The sequence below is a fragment of the Arvicanthis niloticus genome, chromosome 13 (genome assembly GCF_011762505.2).
Source record: "Arvicanthis niloticus isolate mArvNil1 chromosome 13, mArvNil1.pat.X, whole genome shotgun sequence".
NCBI classification, from domain to species: Eukaryota; Metazoa; Chordata; class Mammalia; order Rodentia; family Muridae; genus Arvicanthis; species Arvicanthis niloticus.
In genome coordinates this window covers 52,349,446-52,368,021 of record NC_047670.1, presented here as the reverse complement: position 1 = coordinate 52,368,021, position 18,576 = coordinate 52,349,446, and the positions used below count along the sequence as shown (strand labels likewise).

Below are 18,576 nucleotides of genomic sequence, written 5' to 3'. Positions count from 1 at the left end.
TGGAAACCCCCCCACCTCCACCCCCCCCCCCATCCCCCCCCCCTACATACACACCTCACCTCCGTGCCTCATGGATTTTGAGGTTGTGCCAGTATGGGGATGTGGGGATGAAGAAAGTTTGTAGCCAGTCTTTGCTACTTTGTGGGTTCTTTTTTTTCCACCCTTTATCACCCCCACTCCTCCTCTTCCTCATCTCCCTCCCCCCATTTCACCCTGTATCATTAGGAGAGAAGTAAGGTTGCAGGCATGGGGGGAGGGTAGAAAGAGATTCTTGAACCTAAGTTCTTTCTTTTTGTTTCTTCTTTGAACACAACTACTAACAAACTGAAAACAGCCCTACCTCTTGGGGCCCCAGCATCTATATACCCTCTGAAAAGCTCCCAGAATTCCATACATCACACAATTGCAGAAGCTATTTGTAGCTGGCAAAACCATGTCTCAGCTAGAGCACAAGGCAAATCATAGTCAGCTGCTAGGCACAGTCTAAAGCAGCCCTTTATCCCACACCTGGGATTAAAACGAAAACATATTCTTACAATATATCTATGTTTTTAAAGAAACTAAAATTCCAGCCAGGCAGTGGTGGCGCACGCCTTTAATCCCAGCACTTGGGAGCAGAGACAGTTGGATTTCTGAGTTCGAGGCTAGCCTGGTCTACAGAGTGAGTTCCAGGACAGCCAGGGCTATACAGAGAAACCCTGTCTCAGAGAAAAAAAAAAAAAAAGAGAGAGAAAAAAAAGAGAGAGAGAGAGAGAGAGAGAGAGAGAGAGAGAGAGAGAGAGAGAGAAAGAAACTAAAATTTCATAATTATCACTACAGATATTAACTAGCTGAGGTGTTTTTAGGACCTCTCTGCAGTGGCTGTGGAAGAATTATTATTCATCCCACCTGTTACTCAGGACATGCGCCTAAGGAGTGTGCTCTTGGGACTGTGCAGACTGGCTTTCTCTACTTCTAGCTGCTCTAGGAGCTGGATGAGCTTTTGTTGGGAGGAAAACATCTTGACATTGACTAGAGATGAGGGCAGGTGGTGTATGTGTAGACGAACCTTGTCAAAACATTTACATTTGATCTGTGGCAATCTCTGCCATCTTAGTGTGTCTGAAGGCAAGGCTGCCAGCAAATGGCATTTTGATCCCCAAAGTTTAGTTGCTGTCTTATCTCAAGCCATAGAACCCAGCCAGAGGTTGGGAGCTGGCTCCTGGCTGCTTAGGTTTGACTGGTGCCTTGGTGCCACAGTTTCAGTGATCTACTAAGTCTCACCTGGTGTGGCTTAACTTATGTCTGCCCCCTATGTGGAGAGAAACTGCCTGTTTAGTAAGCATTCATTGGCTCGGTGGGAAGGTTAGACAGCTTATAGTGTCAGCCTGCACATTTCATGGTGAAAGATTTCAGATTTGTTAAACTCTCATAACAGAATGTATATTTAAAAAACACTTTGAAAAGTACTTCTTAAAGAAGGCTTTGGGGAGCATGAGTCACGGGACTCCAGTAAGTATTTACCATTGCACACAACACAGATGTCTCTTGGTACTCAAAGGCTCCTTTCCTCATACCCAGGTCCCTGAATCTCTTGGTTTAAATGCACAGTGGTTGATGTTAACACGGGTATCTTCTGTAACTCCTCAGTGCTTCCTAGATCATTTATGATTCCTAGTACATTGTCATGCTGTGTAAATAGTGGCTGCACTGTATTGTTTAGGGAATAATGACAGAAAATTTATATATCTTCATAGTAGATAGTTTTGTTTTTTGTTTTCATTTTTTGGTTTTGGTTTCCCTCAAATATTTACAGTTGATGCAGGTGTGGAACCTGTGACACTGGAAGACTAACTTTACTAATTAACATTGTGAACTAAAATTGCCTTCCAACACCTGTGCCACGCTGGTAGCCTGTAGCCTCCTGGAGTGTAGGGCTGTTAGTCTGCCTGCTTCTGAGTCTGGTCTTGGTCTACTCAACCCTAAAGTGATTCAGTTACATAAGAGGCTTTTAAACTGTGAACAAAGGATGGAGTTTTTTCCTGCAGCTTACTTGTAAATTTAGCTCTTCTGGTCTTGGTGCTGTACTTCTCTGATAGTTGCTGGGTCTCGGGAGATGTAGACATCTCTTTCTTTAACCCACCTGCCTTGTCTGCTGGTTTCTAAACAACACGAGGAGGACCAGTACAGCTTTACTAACAGACAGGCAGCGTCTGTTCTCCATAATATACTGACTGTAGTCTGGAAGGAATAAGAAACTGCCTTGAAGTGATGGTTCCCACCTATGTTTCTGTTTTATTAAGTGTGTAGAATTGGAGCAGTTTCCATGGGTGCTGAGACTGCTGTGCACATTTTAAAGGGTTAAAAGATAGAGATGGGAAAGTTAAGTATCAGCTAATGAATGACTTCCAAATGTCAAGACTCAGATTTCCTGAGCTAAGTCTTTCTCCTGAGTGAGGTTTTCTCCACTCTACCATGATTCCCATTTTTAAATAGAAAACATCAATTAAAAAATGGACCTATTGAAGAAACAAGTGTTAACAGTAAACTCAGGATTGTGAGTAGGAAAAATAATTTTCCTTTTGAATGCTAGGACACCTATGCCATTTTTTTTTTTTTTGTACTTTTTGTACTTTAGAAGCCAAAGATTTCACAAAAGATATGCTTCGTTTACAGCTTTAAAAAAAAAGTGGAGCAATATTTGGATTTCTGAATATAGCATTTAAAAGTGCTAATTGTTAAAAAGGGATTTTGTTTGCATGGATGCTAAAATTTTCTTGGGGTTCCTGGTCCCAGAGAGGATGGTAGTCATATATCATATGTGGTTCCTGATTGTGGCTCCCAGGAAAAGATGGAGAAACTGTCTCTCAAGTTATTTCCCCTTTGTTTTCCCTCCCCTCCCCTCCCCTCCCCTCCCCTCCCCTCCCCTCCCCTCCCCTCCCCTCCCCTCCCCTCCCCTCCCCTCCCCTCCCCTCCCCTCCCCTCCCCTCCCCCCTCCCCCTCCCCCTCCCCCCTCCCCCCTCCCCCTCCCCCTCCCCCTCCCCCCTCCCCCTCCCCCCCCTCCCCCTTCCCCTCCCCTCCCCTCTTAAGAGAAGGCCAATGGAAAGCCTCTGGTCCTAACTGATTCCAGACGGGCTTGCTAGAGTACAAAGGCTCTCAGTGTGTTTGGGCTGGGGCGGCCCATGAGCCCTGAGCGCTTCCTGAGTGGCTCTACAGTCTACTCACCTAATAAGAAACAGCCTTAACTGCTGGACCCAGAGCAGCCATGTTGGTGTCCTTTCAGTGTGCCTCATTCTCTGAACCACCCTATCCTCTTGCCTAGCTTTTTCACTAACCTCTTCTGCATTGTTTTCAGGGGACATGAATATTTTTCACGAATGAGAGCAGAGAAGAAAAGAGTGGTCAAATAACAGCAGATTTTGACTATTAGAAAAGCCTTTTGTTGTTGTTGTTGTTGTTTTTCTTTCTGGACCTGAGGGGAGTTGGTCAGCATGTGAATGAGACTAGGAAAACCAAGGCAATTGTTATTTTTAATTAAAAAAAAAATTATCCTGGCACGTTTCCTGAGTAGTTCAGAATACCATGTGTGATGGTTTATTCACCCTGTACACTGAGTATGTTAAGCTGTGTCTTTGCTGAAGGGTGAGGATGACCTTGAACCCAGAGGACAGTGTTCTGTATTCAGACCCTGTGTGGTATTGTTGCCAAGGGAGTGTGCCTGCTGCACTGTGACACTGGCTTGACTTTGACTGTCCTCCCAGCCACTGCAGTGTATCTCAGGCCTCTGCACAGCTTAAAAGAGGATCCTGTGATACTCTGCTGCAGGCTTTGTCAATTATTATCTGGGGCCTTCTAAATGACATCAAGAATTTATTTTATGTATATACTTAACTTTTATTTTGTGTCAAGTGCCTAATGACTGAGGGTGTGCTGGTGTCCGCTCTTACTTTTCTGGATCTAGCTGATGATTGCAGAAACTACCATCCCTGAGGTTCATCTGGGCCTTTGCAGTTGCATTCCAGTCCAGTCAGAGGATAACTGATGGGAGCTGTTTCTCTGTGCATTGTGTGGGTTCTGGTAATTGAACTTGGGTCACTAGATTTGGCAGCAAGTGCCTGTACTTATGGAGCTATCTGTGTGGCCTTCCCTTCAGTGTTTTCTTGAGCTAGACATGAAGTGTATTGTCTGATGAATTTTTACGCTATTTCTGAGGCGTGAAACTGAATATCTAGACTGTTTTGGTGTTCGTGATAGATTGGAGTACTTGAAGTGGGGTGGCTTAAGACAGGTCATGTGGTCACCTTCATTATGACTGAGTCCTGACTTTGCTTCTGAAGGAGATTACCCATAATTAAACACCCACTACTTATAACGTCTTCAGTTGACCAGTAGGATCTTCTTTTATTATTGTTAGCTGTGAAGAAAAGAAGGCAGCCAAGGTGTGCACTTTTGGAATAGCTGACATTTGTCCAGTACCAGGCCCCTATTATCTCTCTCTCATTAGAGATAGGGAACTCCAGACAGGGAACCTTATTTCCTCTTTCACATAGAAAACTACATTGTCACAGAACAAGTGAGTATCAGAGAGATAGGCTTAACTTTCATATTTTGTGTCCAAAGAATGTATACATCTTCTATTAAATCTTTCTCAGAAACTCCTCCAAAAGAATGTAGTAACTTACACGACATAAAAATAAGCTTAAGCTTATTTTCTCATTTTCATCATCTTTTCTTGTTTAGGTTTACTTCCTGCCTCAGATATATAAAACATTAGTACTGGAGAAAGATACAAGCTATTTAGTCATTGTTTATAGAGAGACTTAGGTCTCCAGAAGATGCCATTCTTTTTAGTTGAAAAATGTTCACTGCAATTAGAGTGACACTTATTTGTATAGAAAGTGACTTTGAAGTTGCAAGAGAGCAGAGGTTCTGACCTTGTCGGACACCAGTCACTGCCAAGGTGCTGTGCAGGGAGAGTATATGAGGGATTTTGGGGTACCACATTAGGAGGTGCACTGGTCAAATACTCTGAAGTGCTGTGCTGTGAGAGGTACCTGCCATATAGCTCCAAACTCAGGCTTTACCCTGAAATTTTACTGATTTGCCTGAGCAGAGACAGCATTGAGAATGTGAGGCTAGGACAGGTGGGATATAGCAGTCAGTCAGAAAATAGTTGGGATCGATGGGGTGGGCAGACTCACTCCAAAGACTCCTTAGGCATTTCTCTTGTGCTTGCAGGGACTTTTAATGATTTATGTAGTATAATGTCTTTCGTTTTAACCTGACTGAACTTCAGGGTGGCAGACACTGATTCTGCTTCTCAGGCATGGTTCATGGTGCTTGTTAATTTGTTCCCGTCAAGTCTTTGTCTATTATTTGGGATCAGGGAACTGACTTTGCAAGTTTTATTGAGCTGGGTCTTGTGGTATAGACTTTTACTAATCCCCAGCTATGTGGAAGACTAAGGAGGAAAATTGAAAGTTCAAGGCTAACCTGGGGAGGTTAGAACCTGTTTCAAAATAAGTTAAAAGACTGGAGATACAGCCAGTGACCTGAACAGTAGAGTCCTCATGAGTGAGGCTGTGGATCCAAACTTACTCACTCTGGAAAGGGAGGGTAGGAGGGTGTCTGACTGTGGTTACTCTCCTGAACACTCGGTTCACCAATGGGCCCTTGCTGGGTCAGAAGATGAGCTAACAGCTTAGAAGCCAGGTGGGAAGCATCTTGCCTCTGAAATTAGCAGACTTGTTCTTCCCCATGTTGTGCATGTTTTAGAAGCACACAAATCCTATTTTGAGTCATATTATAAAATGGGGGAGAAAGAGGATTTAGTAACTGTTCTAAAAACTCTGCTCATCTAACAGAATTGGTTTAAATACTGTTATTTAGTCCCTCTAACGTTCCATCTTGAATTTATCTGTAAATATTTGTTTTATGAAAAGGGTTTACGCATGTGCCCAAGAGACTGTGTGTGTGTGTGTGTGTGTGTATACAATCTCTAGCTTACCAATCCTCTTTCTTAAGACTATCACTCAAAAAAAGTGTTTTTTTTTTTTTTTTGTTTGTTTGTTTTGTTTTTTTTCCTTCCCCAAGACCAAGAAGAAAGAGATAAGCAGTTATGGGCAAGAGAACTAGAAAGCATTTGGGAAGAGGAATGCTGGGTGTGCGGCAGCATGTGTGCACACACGGTTTCCCATCTCTGCTTTTTGGCTAGAATGACCTAGTTATTTTGTTTATTTTGTTTTTTACATTGTGGAAGACATTGCATAATTTGTGGAGCCTATTATTTTAGGTATTTGGCTTAGAAAACACTGGACTCATAACTTCCCCCTTAAAGATCTTTCTTACACATTTAAGAAAAGTGTTAAGTGATGTGGATTTTAGACATGTGAATTGAAGAGGCAGTTGCAGTAAAAAAGGAGTGGCTTTCCCCTCGTGTTCTTTGTTGAAGTAGAAATTGCTCAGAACGGAGGATGATGGAGGATTATTAATTATTTTGGGTTCTGATATCAGAATCCTGCTGAACGCAACTAATGTTTGAGACATGCTGTTAGCTTGTTTTTGTTCCTGTAAGGAAGCATTTAAGATTAGAAATGGATAAAGTTTCAAAGGCTAGAAGCCCAAGCTGCATAGTACTCCACGTGGAGAGGACCTTTAGCTACACCATCTTGTGGCAGATGACTCTCTCCAGATTCTGGGATAAAGTTTGAGTTACTTGACCTATATGGTAGAAGAAACTTCATTTATGTATTTTATGTATACATATCTGATATATAATCTACCTAGGAATCTTTTATTTATTTTCTTTATGTATTCTCTCATATATTATATCTGGACCACAGTTTTACCTCCCTCCTCCTCTCCTAGTCTGCCCTTCCCTCCATCCCCTCCTTCTCCTCTTCTCTTTAGAAAAGGGCAGGCCTCTCATAGATATCAACCAATCATAGCATATCAAGTTGCAGTAAATCTAGGCACCTCCCTTCAAAGTAAGGCCAGACAAGGCAACCCAGTATGAGGAAAGGGTCCTAAAAGCCTATGAAAGAGTCTGGGATAGCCCTGTCCCAACTCTTTGAAGTCTCACAAGAAGACCAAGGTATACAACTGTAACACATGTGCAGAGAGCCTAGGTCAGTCCCAGGCAGGTTCCTTGGTTGGCAGTTCAGTCTCTCTGAGCCCCTGTGAGCTCAGGTTAGTTGATTCTGTGGGTTTTCCTGTGTCCTTAACCACTTTGGCTTTTACAATCATTCTTCCCTTCTTCTACAGAATTTCTGAGCTCTGCCTAATATGTTTGGCTATGGGTCTCTGCATCTGTTTTCATCAGTTGCTGGGTGAAGCCTCTCTGATGACTATTGGACAAGGCACCAGTCTATGAGTATAGCAGAATATCATCCCTTTTTTTTTTTTTTTTTTTTTTTCTTTTTTAAATCAAGTGTTTGGTTCTATCTTAGGTCTTAGGTCTCTGGGCTATCCAGCCTCTGGATCCTGGCTCTTCACGCAGTATCAGAGGTGGGCTCTCTCATGTGGCATTATGGGGTCTCAAGCTGGATCATTGGTTGACTACTTCCACAATTTCTATACCACCTTTACCTAGCATATTTTGTAGGCAGGACGAATTGTAGGTCAAAGGTTTTGTGGCGTCCCAGTCTCTATTCGTTTTGCCTGGTTGTTGGAGATGGCCAGTTCAGGCTCTATATCCCCCATTGCTAGAAGTCTTAGCTAAGGTCACCCTTATAGACTCCTGGGAGTTTCCATTGCATTAGGTTTCTAGTTCATCCTCAAGATGCCTCCCAATTCCAGTTGTCTCTCAGTATCCTTTTCCTCTATTCTCCCCTACCTGATCTCTCCTGTTTTGGTCCCCACCCCAACCGTGTCCACCTGAAATGTCTATTCTGTTTCCTCTTTCCAGGGAGATTCATGCATTCCCCATTGAGCCCTCCTTGTCACTTAGCTTCTCTGGGTCTATGGATTGTAACATGGTTATCCTTTACAGCTAATATCCACTTGTGTTATGCGTACATACCATGTTTGTCTTTCTGGGTCTGGGTTACCTCACTCAGGATTTTTTTTTCTCTAGTTTCATCCATTTGCTTGCAAGTTTCATGATGCTATTATTTTTCTTAATAGCTGAGTATTATTCCATTGTGTAAATGTGCCCCATTTTCTTTATCCACTCCTCGGTTCAGGTACATCTAGGTTTATTTCTAGTTTCTGTCTATTACAAATAAAGCTCCTAATACCTGGAAATCTTAAATGATAAATTTAAAATGTTACTCTGTGAAAGTTTTTAGGAGAAAGCAGACAGATACTGTCTTAGGGGTTCTACTGCTGTGTTAAAACACCACAAACCACAGAAAACTTAGGGAGAAAGGGCTTATTTCAGCTTACAACTGTCAGTTCATACTTCATTGCTGAGGGAAGTCAGGGTAGGGGCTTAAACTGGGCAGGAACCTAAAGGGCGGAGCTGATGCAGAGGCCATGAAGGAACATTGCTTTGTCAACACACCTAGGACCACTGGTCCAGGAGTAGTCACCACCCACATCAGTCATCAGAAAAAAAAAAAAAAGTACCATAAGACTTGCCCACAGGTCAGTCTGGTGGGGGTATTTTCTCTGTTGAAGTTCCTTCTTTCCAGATGACTTTAGCTTGTATCAATTTGGCCAGCAGAGCTACCATTTAATTTTGCTCTTTATTTGAACAGGACTATTTGGAAGACACAGGATAATCTGAATACATTAATTTTAGGAATAGCTACTTGTAATAGTAATTCTTGGTGGGTTTTCTACATCCCCCCCCCCCTTTTCGAAAATAACTTCTGGGTGTTTTTACACCTGCTCTAGTCCATTTTATCTCCTGAATAAAGACCCAGAGACCTTGTATTTTTATTAACAAGCTGCAAGCCTAAGCTGGGCATGGTCTGAGCTGTTCCAACCCTCTAAAGGCTGCCTGTTTCCCAGCCACATGGTCCTTTACCACAAATCTGAGTCTTGTTCTGGCTTGCTCTGGTCCATGTGTGTCCTCATGGAGACTCCCTTAGCGACCTGTTCATGGCAACCCTTCATGGTCTCTCTACACCTTCTCCTCATGTTCCTTCTCTTTACTCTCTCTGGGATTTCTGACTCAGATCAGAAGTCCTGCCCTATTCTCTTCTGCCCAGCTACTTAGCTGATCAGATCTTTATTAACCAATCAGAGATGATGGAAAATAATTTTTATGTAACATTGAGACTGGAGATGCTTGACCATGCCATCATCTAGACTGCAGCTAGATGTCTGGGCATAGAAATCAGCATCTGAATACACAGTGTGTAAAACCACCTCCCAACAAGTACTCATTAAGAGACACAGTTAAGAAAGTAAAAAAGTAGACCACAGTATAGGAGAAAGTATTTGCTATACACAGATCTGGCTGCTAACCAGAACACATCAGTTATTCCTGCAACTCAATATATGAAAGGAATGCTATAAAACAATTTTAGAAAACAACCTAGTAGCAAAGTGGACAGCATATATGAATAGGTACTTTACAAACATGATATTCAGCTGTTTAAAAAGTGTCTACATGATGACTCTCCAGGGTACAGCAGATGGCCACAGTGAGGCTCTGTTACCCTGCCTCCTGCATGACTGACTGAAGAAGGCAGACATTCAGCTCCCTGAAGCCCTCATGCAAGGCTGGGGAAATGTTAAGTAGCATAGCTTTGGACTAGTTGGTGGTATCTCCTAAAGCTTCCCACTGCTTGCAACACAGTAGAGACATGAAATGTGTACATATGATCACCAAGAGAGTATATAAGGATGTACATGGCAGCCCTTTTTGGTGACAACTTGTGATATTGAGTCTTTGTTACCAACTTGGCTGGATTTGGAATCACTTAGAGACACATCTCGTGGTATTACGTGGCCTTTGAGGAAGGAGAGCCACCCTGGATGTGACCAGCACCCACCCATGTTGAGTATCTAGACTGAATGTAAAAAGATAAAATGAGAAAGCCAACTGAGTACTAGTATCCATCTCTCTCTGCTACCTGATCTACCCAGATATGAACAGTATCCTGCCACCATGCCTCTCTTGTCATGATGGACTGTACTCTTAAACTGAGCCACAACAAACCCCTTCTTCTTTAAGTTTATTCTTGTTAGGTATTTGGTCATAACCACAAAAAAAGAAGCTTGTATATACCCAAGCTGGAAATAATAGGAATGTTTTTTGCTATTCTGAAGTGCCTTTCCAGTAAGTTATGCTATATTTGCAAAATAGGATATTTAACATGTACAGATGTCATTGAGTACAGTGCTTCACAGAGAAAACCAGTACGGAAGGGAACATGGCATGTGATCATTTATATACAAGTCATAGCACAGTCAATCTGTGGTGTCTGTTATTGTTAAAGAGCAACGGAGAGTGACTTTGCAAAGGCACAAGATGGGCTTGTAGGGTGCCAATAATGTGTCCTTTCTCTTTGTCTTGGTGTTGTATTTCTCTTGGGGTGGGTTCACTTTGTGAGAATGTGTTATGTTGTATACATGGGGGGTTTGAGTATATATGTTTATATATAATTAGCACAGAGTTTACATAATTCATCCTTTGCTGCAGCTGATAGATAGCTGGTCCCTCAGATGAGTTATATGTTGCTTGTCCAGCTGGCAGGATGTATGTATGCACATACATTTATGTGTTAAGGGTATTGCCTGGGAAAGAAGGGGGCTTTTTAAAATTATAATTTCCTTGTCAAATATTCAGCATGCTACTAATCTTTTTAAAGAGACATAAGAAAAGAGATGTGATAAAATAAATTCCTGTTTCTATGAGAACAGTAAGAAAATGTTCACTATCATTGTTGGACTTGTCTCTGGATGGAACACTTTTCATGACTGTTCTTAGCTGCTAGAGGCTTTATTTTGACCTTTATTTTCGTCATAGAAACTTTAAAAAATAAGAACTATCCATATGGGGCTGGAGAGATGGCTCAGTGGTTAAGAGCACTGACTGCTCTTCCAGAGGTCCTGAGTTCAATTCCCAGCAATCACATGGTGGCTCACAACCATCTGTAATGGGATCCGATACCCTCTTCTGGTGTATCTGAAGAAAACTACAGTGTACTTATATAAGTAAAATAAATAAATCTTTAAAAAAAAACCCTATCCGTATGATATTAAAATATTTTGAACCATTACCTTTTGGAAGTCTAACAGGAAAAAGACGTTCTAGACAAACCCAATCTGCTGTGGAAGGTCTTAAGAGAGATTGCCTGTGCCTTCTATCAATAGGTCATTTCTCCCAACCTTTAGCCTGGCCTTTACAATGTACCCAAAAGTTCTCTATGTCTGCTATGCTGATTTCCTCTCCTTCGTTTTTAGCTCATTCTCTCTCCCTAGAATATCTTTATCTTCATTCTTTCCCTAAATGAATCCTGCTGGTCCATGCTTCATGCACCCTCTGGTGCTAGCCACCTTGTTTATTTTCCTACTACAAGTTGTATACTTTTGCTGTTGGCATATCAGACACTGGTGTGTTTATTTGCCTAGAGCTTTTTTTTTTTTTTTAAACTTTTGAGGCTTTTGACTTGCTTGTGGTAAGTGTTTAATGACTGTCGGAAGCCAGTAACTGTTTTCTAAAGGATAAAAGCTGATTATATTATGTAGTATTGGAAGATGCATGCTTTGACTTTGTTTCCAGAGGATGTATTAAGTTACATTACTTTTTGGTAAAAACAAGTGTGTTTATGATTAATTGTGTGTGGCAGTAGGAAAGAGTGATGCCAACTGGATCCTGTGAGTCAGACATGTGATCTTGGCCTCTTTAGCAGGGTCCTCTAATGATCTGATTTAATTTTAATGGAATCCCTGCAGAAATGCTCTGATTGTGTATGTAGAATGAGGAAATTATAAATTTAATATGGAACCTGACTGCATTAGGGTTTCTGGTTTATAGCTGATGGGTGAGAGGCTGGGGCACAGCTCAGTTCAAGGTGAGCTGCTCATAGTTTAGCATGTGTTAGGCCCTGGGTTCCATTTCAAGCACCAAACCACATTTACAACTGCTCCCGACCAGACAGAACAAGCAAATGACACTACTAAAGTATTAAGACAACATTGCGACTAGGTCAGTGTAGGCATTAAGACTCTGATACGTTTTTTAAAATCTCAAATATAAGAAAATTAAATTTTAGAATGTTATCTGAAGTTTTGTCATTTCACTTTAGCATATAATTTCTCAAGCTAATCTTAAAAGATCTGAGTGGAATCATTACCATTTGTTCAGAAGTTTAGAATAATAGGATTAGAATAATAAATTAGTAAGTATTGCATGCCCACTTACAGTTAACTATAGTTTTTAATACATCAAAAGTTTAATAATGACTTTGATATCCAATAACATTTTATTGATATAATTGATATAATTGATATATGAGAACATAGACACAAAATGACATTTTAGGCATTTCTTTACAACTATGACTATGTGTGAATAGGAGAAGAAAAACTGCATAGGTTCTGGAGTTCAGACAGACATGAGGTATATACTAGACACATTGACATTTTGAATTTTGTTTTTTATTTGCAGAGTGGAGGTAAGAACATGTACAAGTCACTGTTGTTTTTCTTATTTTAAATTCCTTTATAGTAAAGGGTTCAGAAACTGCTACGATGGACAGTCTCAGGCCGCTTGGGTCTTCCCATAAGTAAGGTGACAACCATCTGTGAGTGTTAAGGGTTGTGTTCATCATAGTTAGCCTGTGTAACCACCTCGACAGCAATGCATGTGAGAGTGGTTTCAGCCAAGGGTGGATTGTTAGGAGTAAGAGAGAGCCTCTATCTCCATGAGGCAAGCCTATCTATCATCTGTGCCTCACTGCTGGGCAGAGAGTCTGGGTGGTTTATTAGTGCATATTGCACCCATCGGCGTCTTTCACTGTGCTTTTGAAGTACATTCTGGATGCTTCTAATATGAGTTTGGGAATACTGTCCTTTGCCATGAAGAATTATGCTGCTTTCATGTTTTTTTCTTTTTTTTAACCCCTGGAAAATAGATGCCTTGGTGCTGTTTCTGCCATGCACCAAACCCACAAATTTCCTGGTGTGCCTTATTTTTACCTACCCCCTTTTCTGATAGAAGGTCTTGAACTGCTTGGTGCCTTTCCAGTTTAGTTACAGCTTATGCTTTGTGTTTCAGAATCATATAGGATAGAATGACTATTGAATCAATCAAGTAGGTTCTGAGAAAGAATTTCTTCCTAGATGAGAAGTGGACAGCTGGGTTGAGGAGCAAAGCCTTGCTCTGTCCATATTTACCTGTTGTTTAGGAGGAGAGTGGGCAAGCCAGGCAGTGGTGGCGCATGCCTTTAATCCCAGCACTTGGGAGGCAGAGGCAGGTGGATTTCTGAGTTCGAGGCCAGCCTGGTCTACAGAGTGAGTTCCAGGACAGCCAGGGCTACACAGAGAAACCCTGTCTCGAAAAACAAAAAAACAAAACCAAAAACAAAAAAAGGAGGAGAGTGGGCGTCACTTTAGAATTAGAATTGGATGAAGGAAGGAGTAAGATCAGCTTCAGATGAGCATTGGGCACAGACCAGCTTACTCTCAGGGATTGGTAGGTGTTTCCAGAAATGGAGAGCTTTGAAGGGTTTGAGAGATTATATATTGTATTTTAAGCATGTCTATGATTGTGAAGTGTTTTCTGTAAATGCATGGTCTTCTGTGGCAGTTTTGGACATTATCTCTGCAGGAACTTCGTTGATCATCGTGCCCCTGTACTCATCGCTCTGTCCTCTGGCTCAGGGACCTGCTTCTTCTTACTCCTTCTGTCAGCGTCCTTGTGTGATGGCACATGTGGGAACCTGCTCCAGTTTCCATAGTAGGTCAGCCCATGAGGCGAGCACTTGGATGCAGTTTGCAGTGAGTGGGCTTTTGACCTCATCTCTCCACTCCTTTCTCCCGTGATGGAGAAGATTCCGTCAGAGCGCAGATGCTGCTCTTGGCTTTTCTCTCCTTGGATTAGGGTGGAAGGAGGTAGCAGAGGCTGATGTTCTCACATGGAATGCCCCAAGCATGGTTTTCATGTTTTTGTTGTTCTGTTTTTTTCCTCTCCTGATGGGAGGAGGTGAGAGGGGGAATGTTCTCTGGGCCAGCCCTGTTTCTGTGGCAGGGATCTGGTTGATTTTAAGACTTATACTGGCACATACTGCTGCTTGTGTTTGAGTTAGGGGCCAGAGAGAAGAAACAAACACTTTGGGGTGTGGTTTAGGAGCGGGTAGAATATAGGAAGGAGTATATTTCTTGTTTTCTTAGTCATAAGACACAGAATCGCAAATGGCTAAATTTAGCTCAGGATCCTGTTGAAAGCATCATTTTTGCAAGCAGGCAGTGGGGGCAGAACGGAAAACCTTTTTGTGTATCCTGCTCCATGAAGCCAATAGGGAAGCAGGAGGAGGTGAGGTTGCCATGGAGATGGTAGCTGTGTGCAAGGGGAGAGCAGCAGGGTTTAGAATTCCAGGAAGGAAGAGAAAGTGATGTCATCAGATTCCATGGACCAGCCCAGGAACCCCTGTGAGGTTGGTGGGGCGTTGGGTGTGTGTGGGGTGGGGGTGGAGTGGGAGTTTGGAGGGGAACAGTGGCCTCAGTAAGGTGTGAGGAGTCCAGTTCAAGCAGAGAGGTTGGTTGTGTGGAATTGAGCTGGTCTGCATTAATGCCTGATTTTGAGGAAAAATTCTGAAAATCATTTCCGAATTAGCAGACTATTTTCTTTGTTGAAAAAGGACGTATTTCTTCCACAAAGGAGCTCATCAGATATAAAAATGTAGTATCTTTTTATAGCTGAATCCCTATAGTATTTGTGTATGCCTTTATCCCTTGTATGTGAGGGTATTTTAGATATGTAGTTACCATTGCACAATTCCTTTTATGGTACTACATGCAAGTAAATGATTCATTAATGCCTGGTTATGATACTTATTTTCTATGGATGAGGGTAAATAAATTCTGAATTAAAAATTATGAATCAAAGCACTGCTTTCAACAGAGAGGAAAACTATGCTTCAAGACGGTATGAGCACTTGCATGTTTATATTGCTAGTCAAGGACATATGTATTCGTCTCTATGTGATTAAAAGGGTGATTTTTAAAAGGAAAAAAATGTAACTGACTCTGTGCTTTTGGATGAGGACTGTCCTTCAAACAGTCACCTAGGCTCTGGCAATAGGAGCATTGCGCAAGACATAAAGAACTCTGGTTTGAGTCAGCTTCAGAGACCAGTAAGGAGGTAAACATTTTTCCTATCTAATTCTGGATTTTCCATCCCCCCCCCCCCCCAATGTAGTCAGAATTGGATATTCATGATCTCATTGTGTTAAAATTGAATCCATGCTTAAAACTAGCTTTTATCCCAATTAAAGCTATTTCAAGTTCGTGTTGGTTCTGAAGGCATTTTTGTTTTCTGAACAAGAACTGCTGTATGCTGTAGTTCAGCAGTGATGTCTGGATGATGGTAGCATGTGCGAATAAGAGCATTAGCTTTCCCTGGGTGACATCTCTGAGGTGACCCACTTGGGTTTATTTGTTCAAATGTGCCACTGGCCATTGCAGGTTTGGTGGTGTGTATGAGCCTAGAGATGCTGGCAACAACAGATCGGCTCAAGTCTGAACCTGGGCTCTGATCTGCTCTAGCCGACCTTGGACGAGTGGCTGTTTGTTGCTGCACTGTTTTCCTCATATATAAATAAGCTGTGATGTAAGAGGCAGCCTCACAGTGCAGCCGGAGGACTAAGCAAGCTAATATGGAAAGCACATGTGTTCTGTGCTTGCCGACTGATCATTAATAATAATGCATGTTTCTTAAGTCAATATGATAGGGCACTCTTAGAATTGAAGCACAGGGGAAGCTAAGGCAGGAAAGTTATGAGTTCAAGGACAGTTTGGGCTACATTCAGAGGTCTCATAAAACAAAATGGGTCAGTGAGATGGATCAGTGGGTAAGGCTGTCAAGCCCGATGACCTAACTTTGAGCCCTGTAACTTACATGGTAGAAGGAGCAGACTGACTTCCATAACTGCCCTCTGACCACCATATGCATGCTGTGGCATGCCTCCCCTCTCCTCCAAATAAATAAACGAAATGTTGCTTGAAAAATATTAAAACCAAGTAAGAACTGAGAAGATAGCTTGGTACATGAAGCATTTGCTGTGCAAGTGAGTACTGGAATTTGGATCCTCAGTGCTATGTGAAAGAATCTGTTGCAGGCTGTGTTCCCAGCAGAGGAGGCTGAGATCCCCACAGCAAGCTGGCTGGCTGGCTTCACTGGCCACAGTTTGTGAACTCTGGGTTCAGTGAGAGACCCTGCTTCAAAAAACTTTGAAGAGATGGAGGAAGACAGTGCCATCAGCTTCAGTCTTCCACATGCACTAGCCAACTTGTATCTACTACATATATGCATTCACACACGGGAAAACTCATACATATACACCAAACAAAAACGAATTTCTTGAAGAACTTTGAGGAAGGAGTTACCTGGGATAGTATAGCCTGGTGATCCCAGTTTGGTATTAGAATCAAACTGGGACTTTTTCTACGTAACAGGGGGCCCATTAGCAAGGGGCCCAGAACGCAATAGTTTTTAAATGACTGCCCAATTATCATGTAGTATTGAGAACTACTGAGAGTAACTTATTTAGGACCAGGTACCTAAGCTTTATCATGTATTACCTAGGAGATATGATAGTTGCAGGTGTCACTCAGATCAGATCTGATTTCCAGAGCCTGACCTATCCAGAAAAGAATCAGTTTGCTAAGCCAGTATCTAGAACTTCCTGTTCTTGCCTGTGTATAGAGAACAAGGCTTTTTTTTGCACTAAGTCCATGTTTAACATGTGATAAAACATTTACAGTCGTGGCTATGGTTCAACCATAAGTAGCTGTTTGTTGGGTCAGTTAATGTTTCTGAATTTCACTGTCCTTATTTGATAGTGGACATGATACCTAATTATAACCTAACATACATGAATTGTATAGCACCTTATACTGAATGGAAAAGTTATGGCCTTTCCCTTTCATCTCTTCTTTAGATTTTTATTGGCAGATGTGTGTAGGAGTCCTGTTTGAATATAATTTCATCTCTTTAGGTTTCTTGCTACTTATCCTGCCCCTCAACTATCTCAAGTATTTTAATTGTACACATAGAAAACTGTACAAATAGATTTTCTCTACAAAATACATTCCATCAAATGTTTATTTTTCCCAAGAAGGTCTCTACAAGGAGGAGCTGCAGGAGCTGAATAGTTGAATGGATGCAGGGTTCCAGTGTTTGAAGAGGAGAGCTGATGAGGCAGCTCTATAATTCCTGATAGTTGATCACAAGCTTAAGAAAAAGAAGTTTGTTTGTTTTTAGATCTTAATCTTGAAAGAAAAAGGATTGTCAGGGAAGGTACCATGATCATGAAGATGTTTATCCATTGCATTTCAGATGTGCTGACCCCTGCAAATTCCCCAGATTGAGGAAACTTGACTGTAATTTGTGAGCAAGGAAATTGGGTATGCACACCCCCATCCCCACTCACCCAAATCAAATTCTTAGGTGGTTTTATTTGAGGTTTCCTTGATTGGTCCTAAGCAAGAATTAGTGTGCTGGGCTGGAAAGATGGCGCAGCAGTTAAGAGAACTCACTACTCTCAGAGAGGACCTGAGTTTAATCCTCACCATCTGTTTGGTAGTGTACAGTTTCCCATCCTTAATTCCAGTTCTAGGGAATCCAGCTGCTGCTTCTTCTAGCTTCCATGGGCATCAGGCATGCCTATGTAGTACATTTACATATATTCAAGCAAAACACTCATATACAAAATAAGATTTAGCATGGCAATTATCAGCTGATCATTGAGTCATCAGCAGTGTGTATTGCCTTCTTCCTGAACACGGAGGGAGTCAGCACAATGAGAGGAAGTTCAGGGCATTGCTCTAGGGACTCCAGGAAAGAGAGCAGGGAGTTGGCATTGGAAATGAGTGACACAGGTGTGGGAAATAAGAAAGGCCCTTCTGTACTTAGACGTGCAGATCTTAGGGGCCAGAGAAGGGTGGTTGGATTGTGAGCGCAAAGCTCAAGGCACCAATGGCTAGGCTTTCTCTGTAAAGTAGGTGGACCTGTAGGTGCTTCTCTGCTTTATGCTGAATCTTAACATCCGTGTACAGTACAGGAATAATTACATACATGTTACAGATTAGAAAACAGATGCCTAGAAGGGTTGCTGTAAGTCACCATGCCAGTAAGCAATAGAGCTGGTTTGACATGTTGAATAGCAGTCTGAGTCAAGAGACAGCTATAAAAGCTAAATTGAAACAGTTAATATGGACCCCCCCCCCCCCAAAAAAAAAGACGATTTTGTCTATACTGACTTTTGGGTAGAATTGTTAATTTAAATATTGTATGATATTCAACATGTTAGCCTATCTCATAGAGGTTTTATGAATATTACAGAATGATTATTTTGGATGTTTCCTTTGCACTCAGAAACTAATTAAGAGGTATCTTTGTTTGTTTCTTTGAGACAGGTTTTCTCAATGTAACCAGCCTTGTCTGTCCTGGATTTGCTTTGTAGACCAGGTTGGCCTTGA

At 41.8% G+C, this 18,576-nt stretch overlaps 1 protein-coding gene across 34 annotated transcripts in view; it reads left to right on the top strand.

Moving 5' to 3' along the window:
- Rbfox2 (RNA binding fox-1 homolog 2) overlaps positions 1–18,576 on the top strand; it is a 238,402-nt gene that overhangs the window by 49,946 nt on the left and 169,880 nt on the right. The window contains exon 1 of one of the 34 annotated variants that reach the window (XM_076911550.1): positions 14,280–14,531. The exons of 30 other annotated variants lie outside the window; for them this stretch is intronic. In XM_076911550.1, the coding sequence (XP_076767665.1) occupies positions 14,490–14,531 (42 nt within the window). In that variant the 5' untranslated portion in view covers positions 14,280–14,489. Of the gene's footprint in view, positions 1–14,279; positions 14,532–18,576 lie in introns of those variants that run through there. 3 more of the 34 variants (XM_034517464.2, XM_034517462.2, XM_076911564.1) reach the window with 3 other exon arrangements.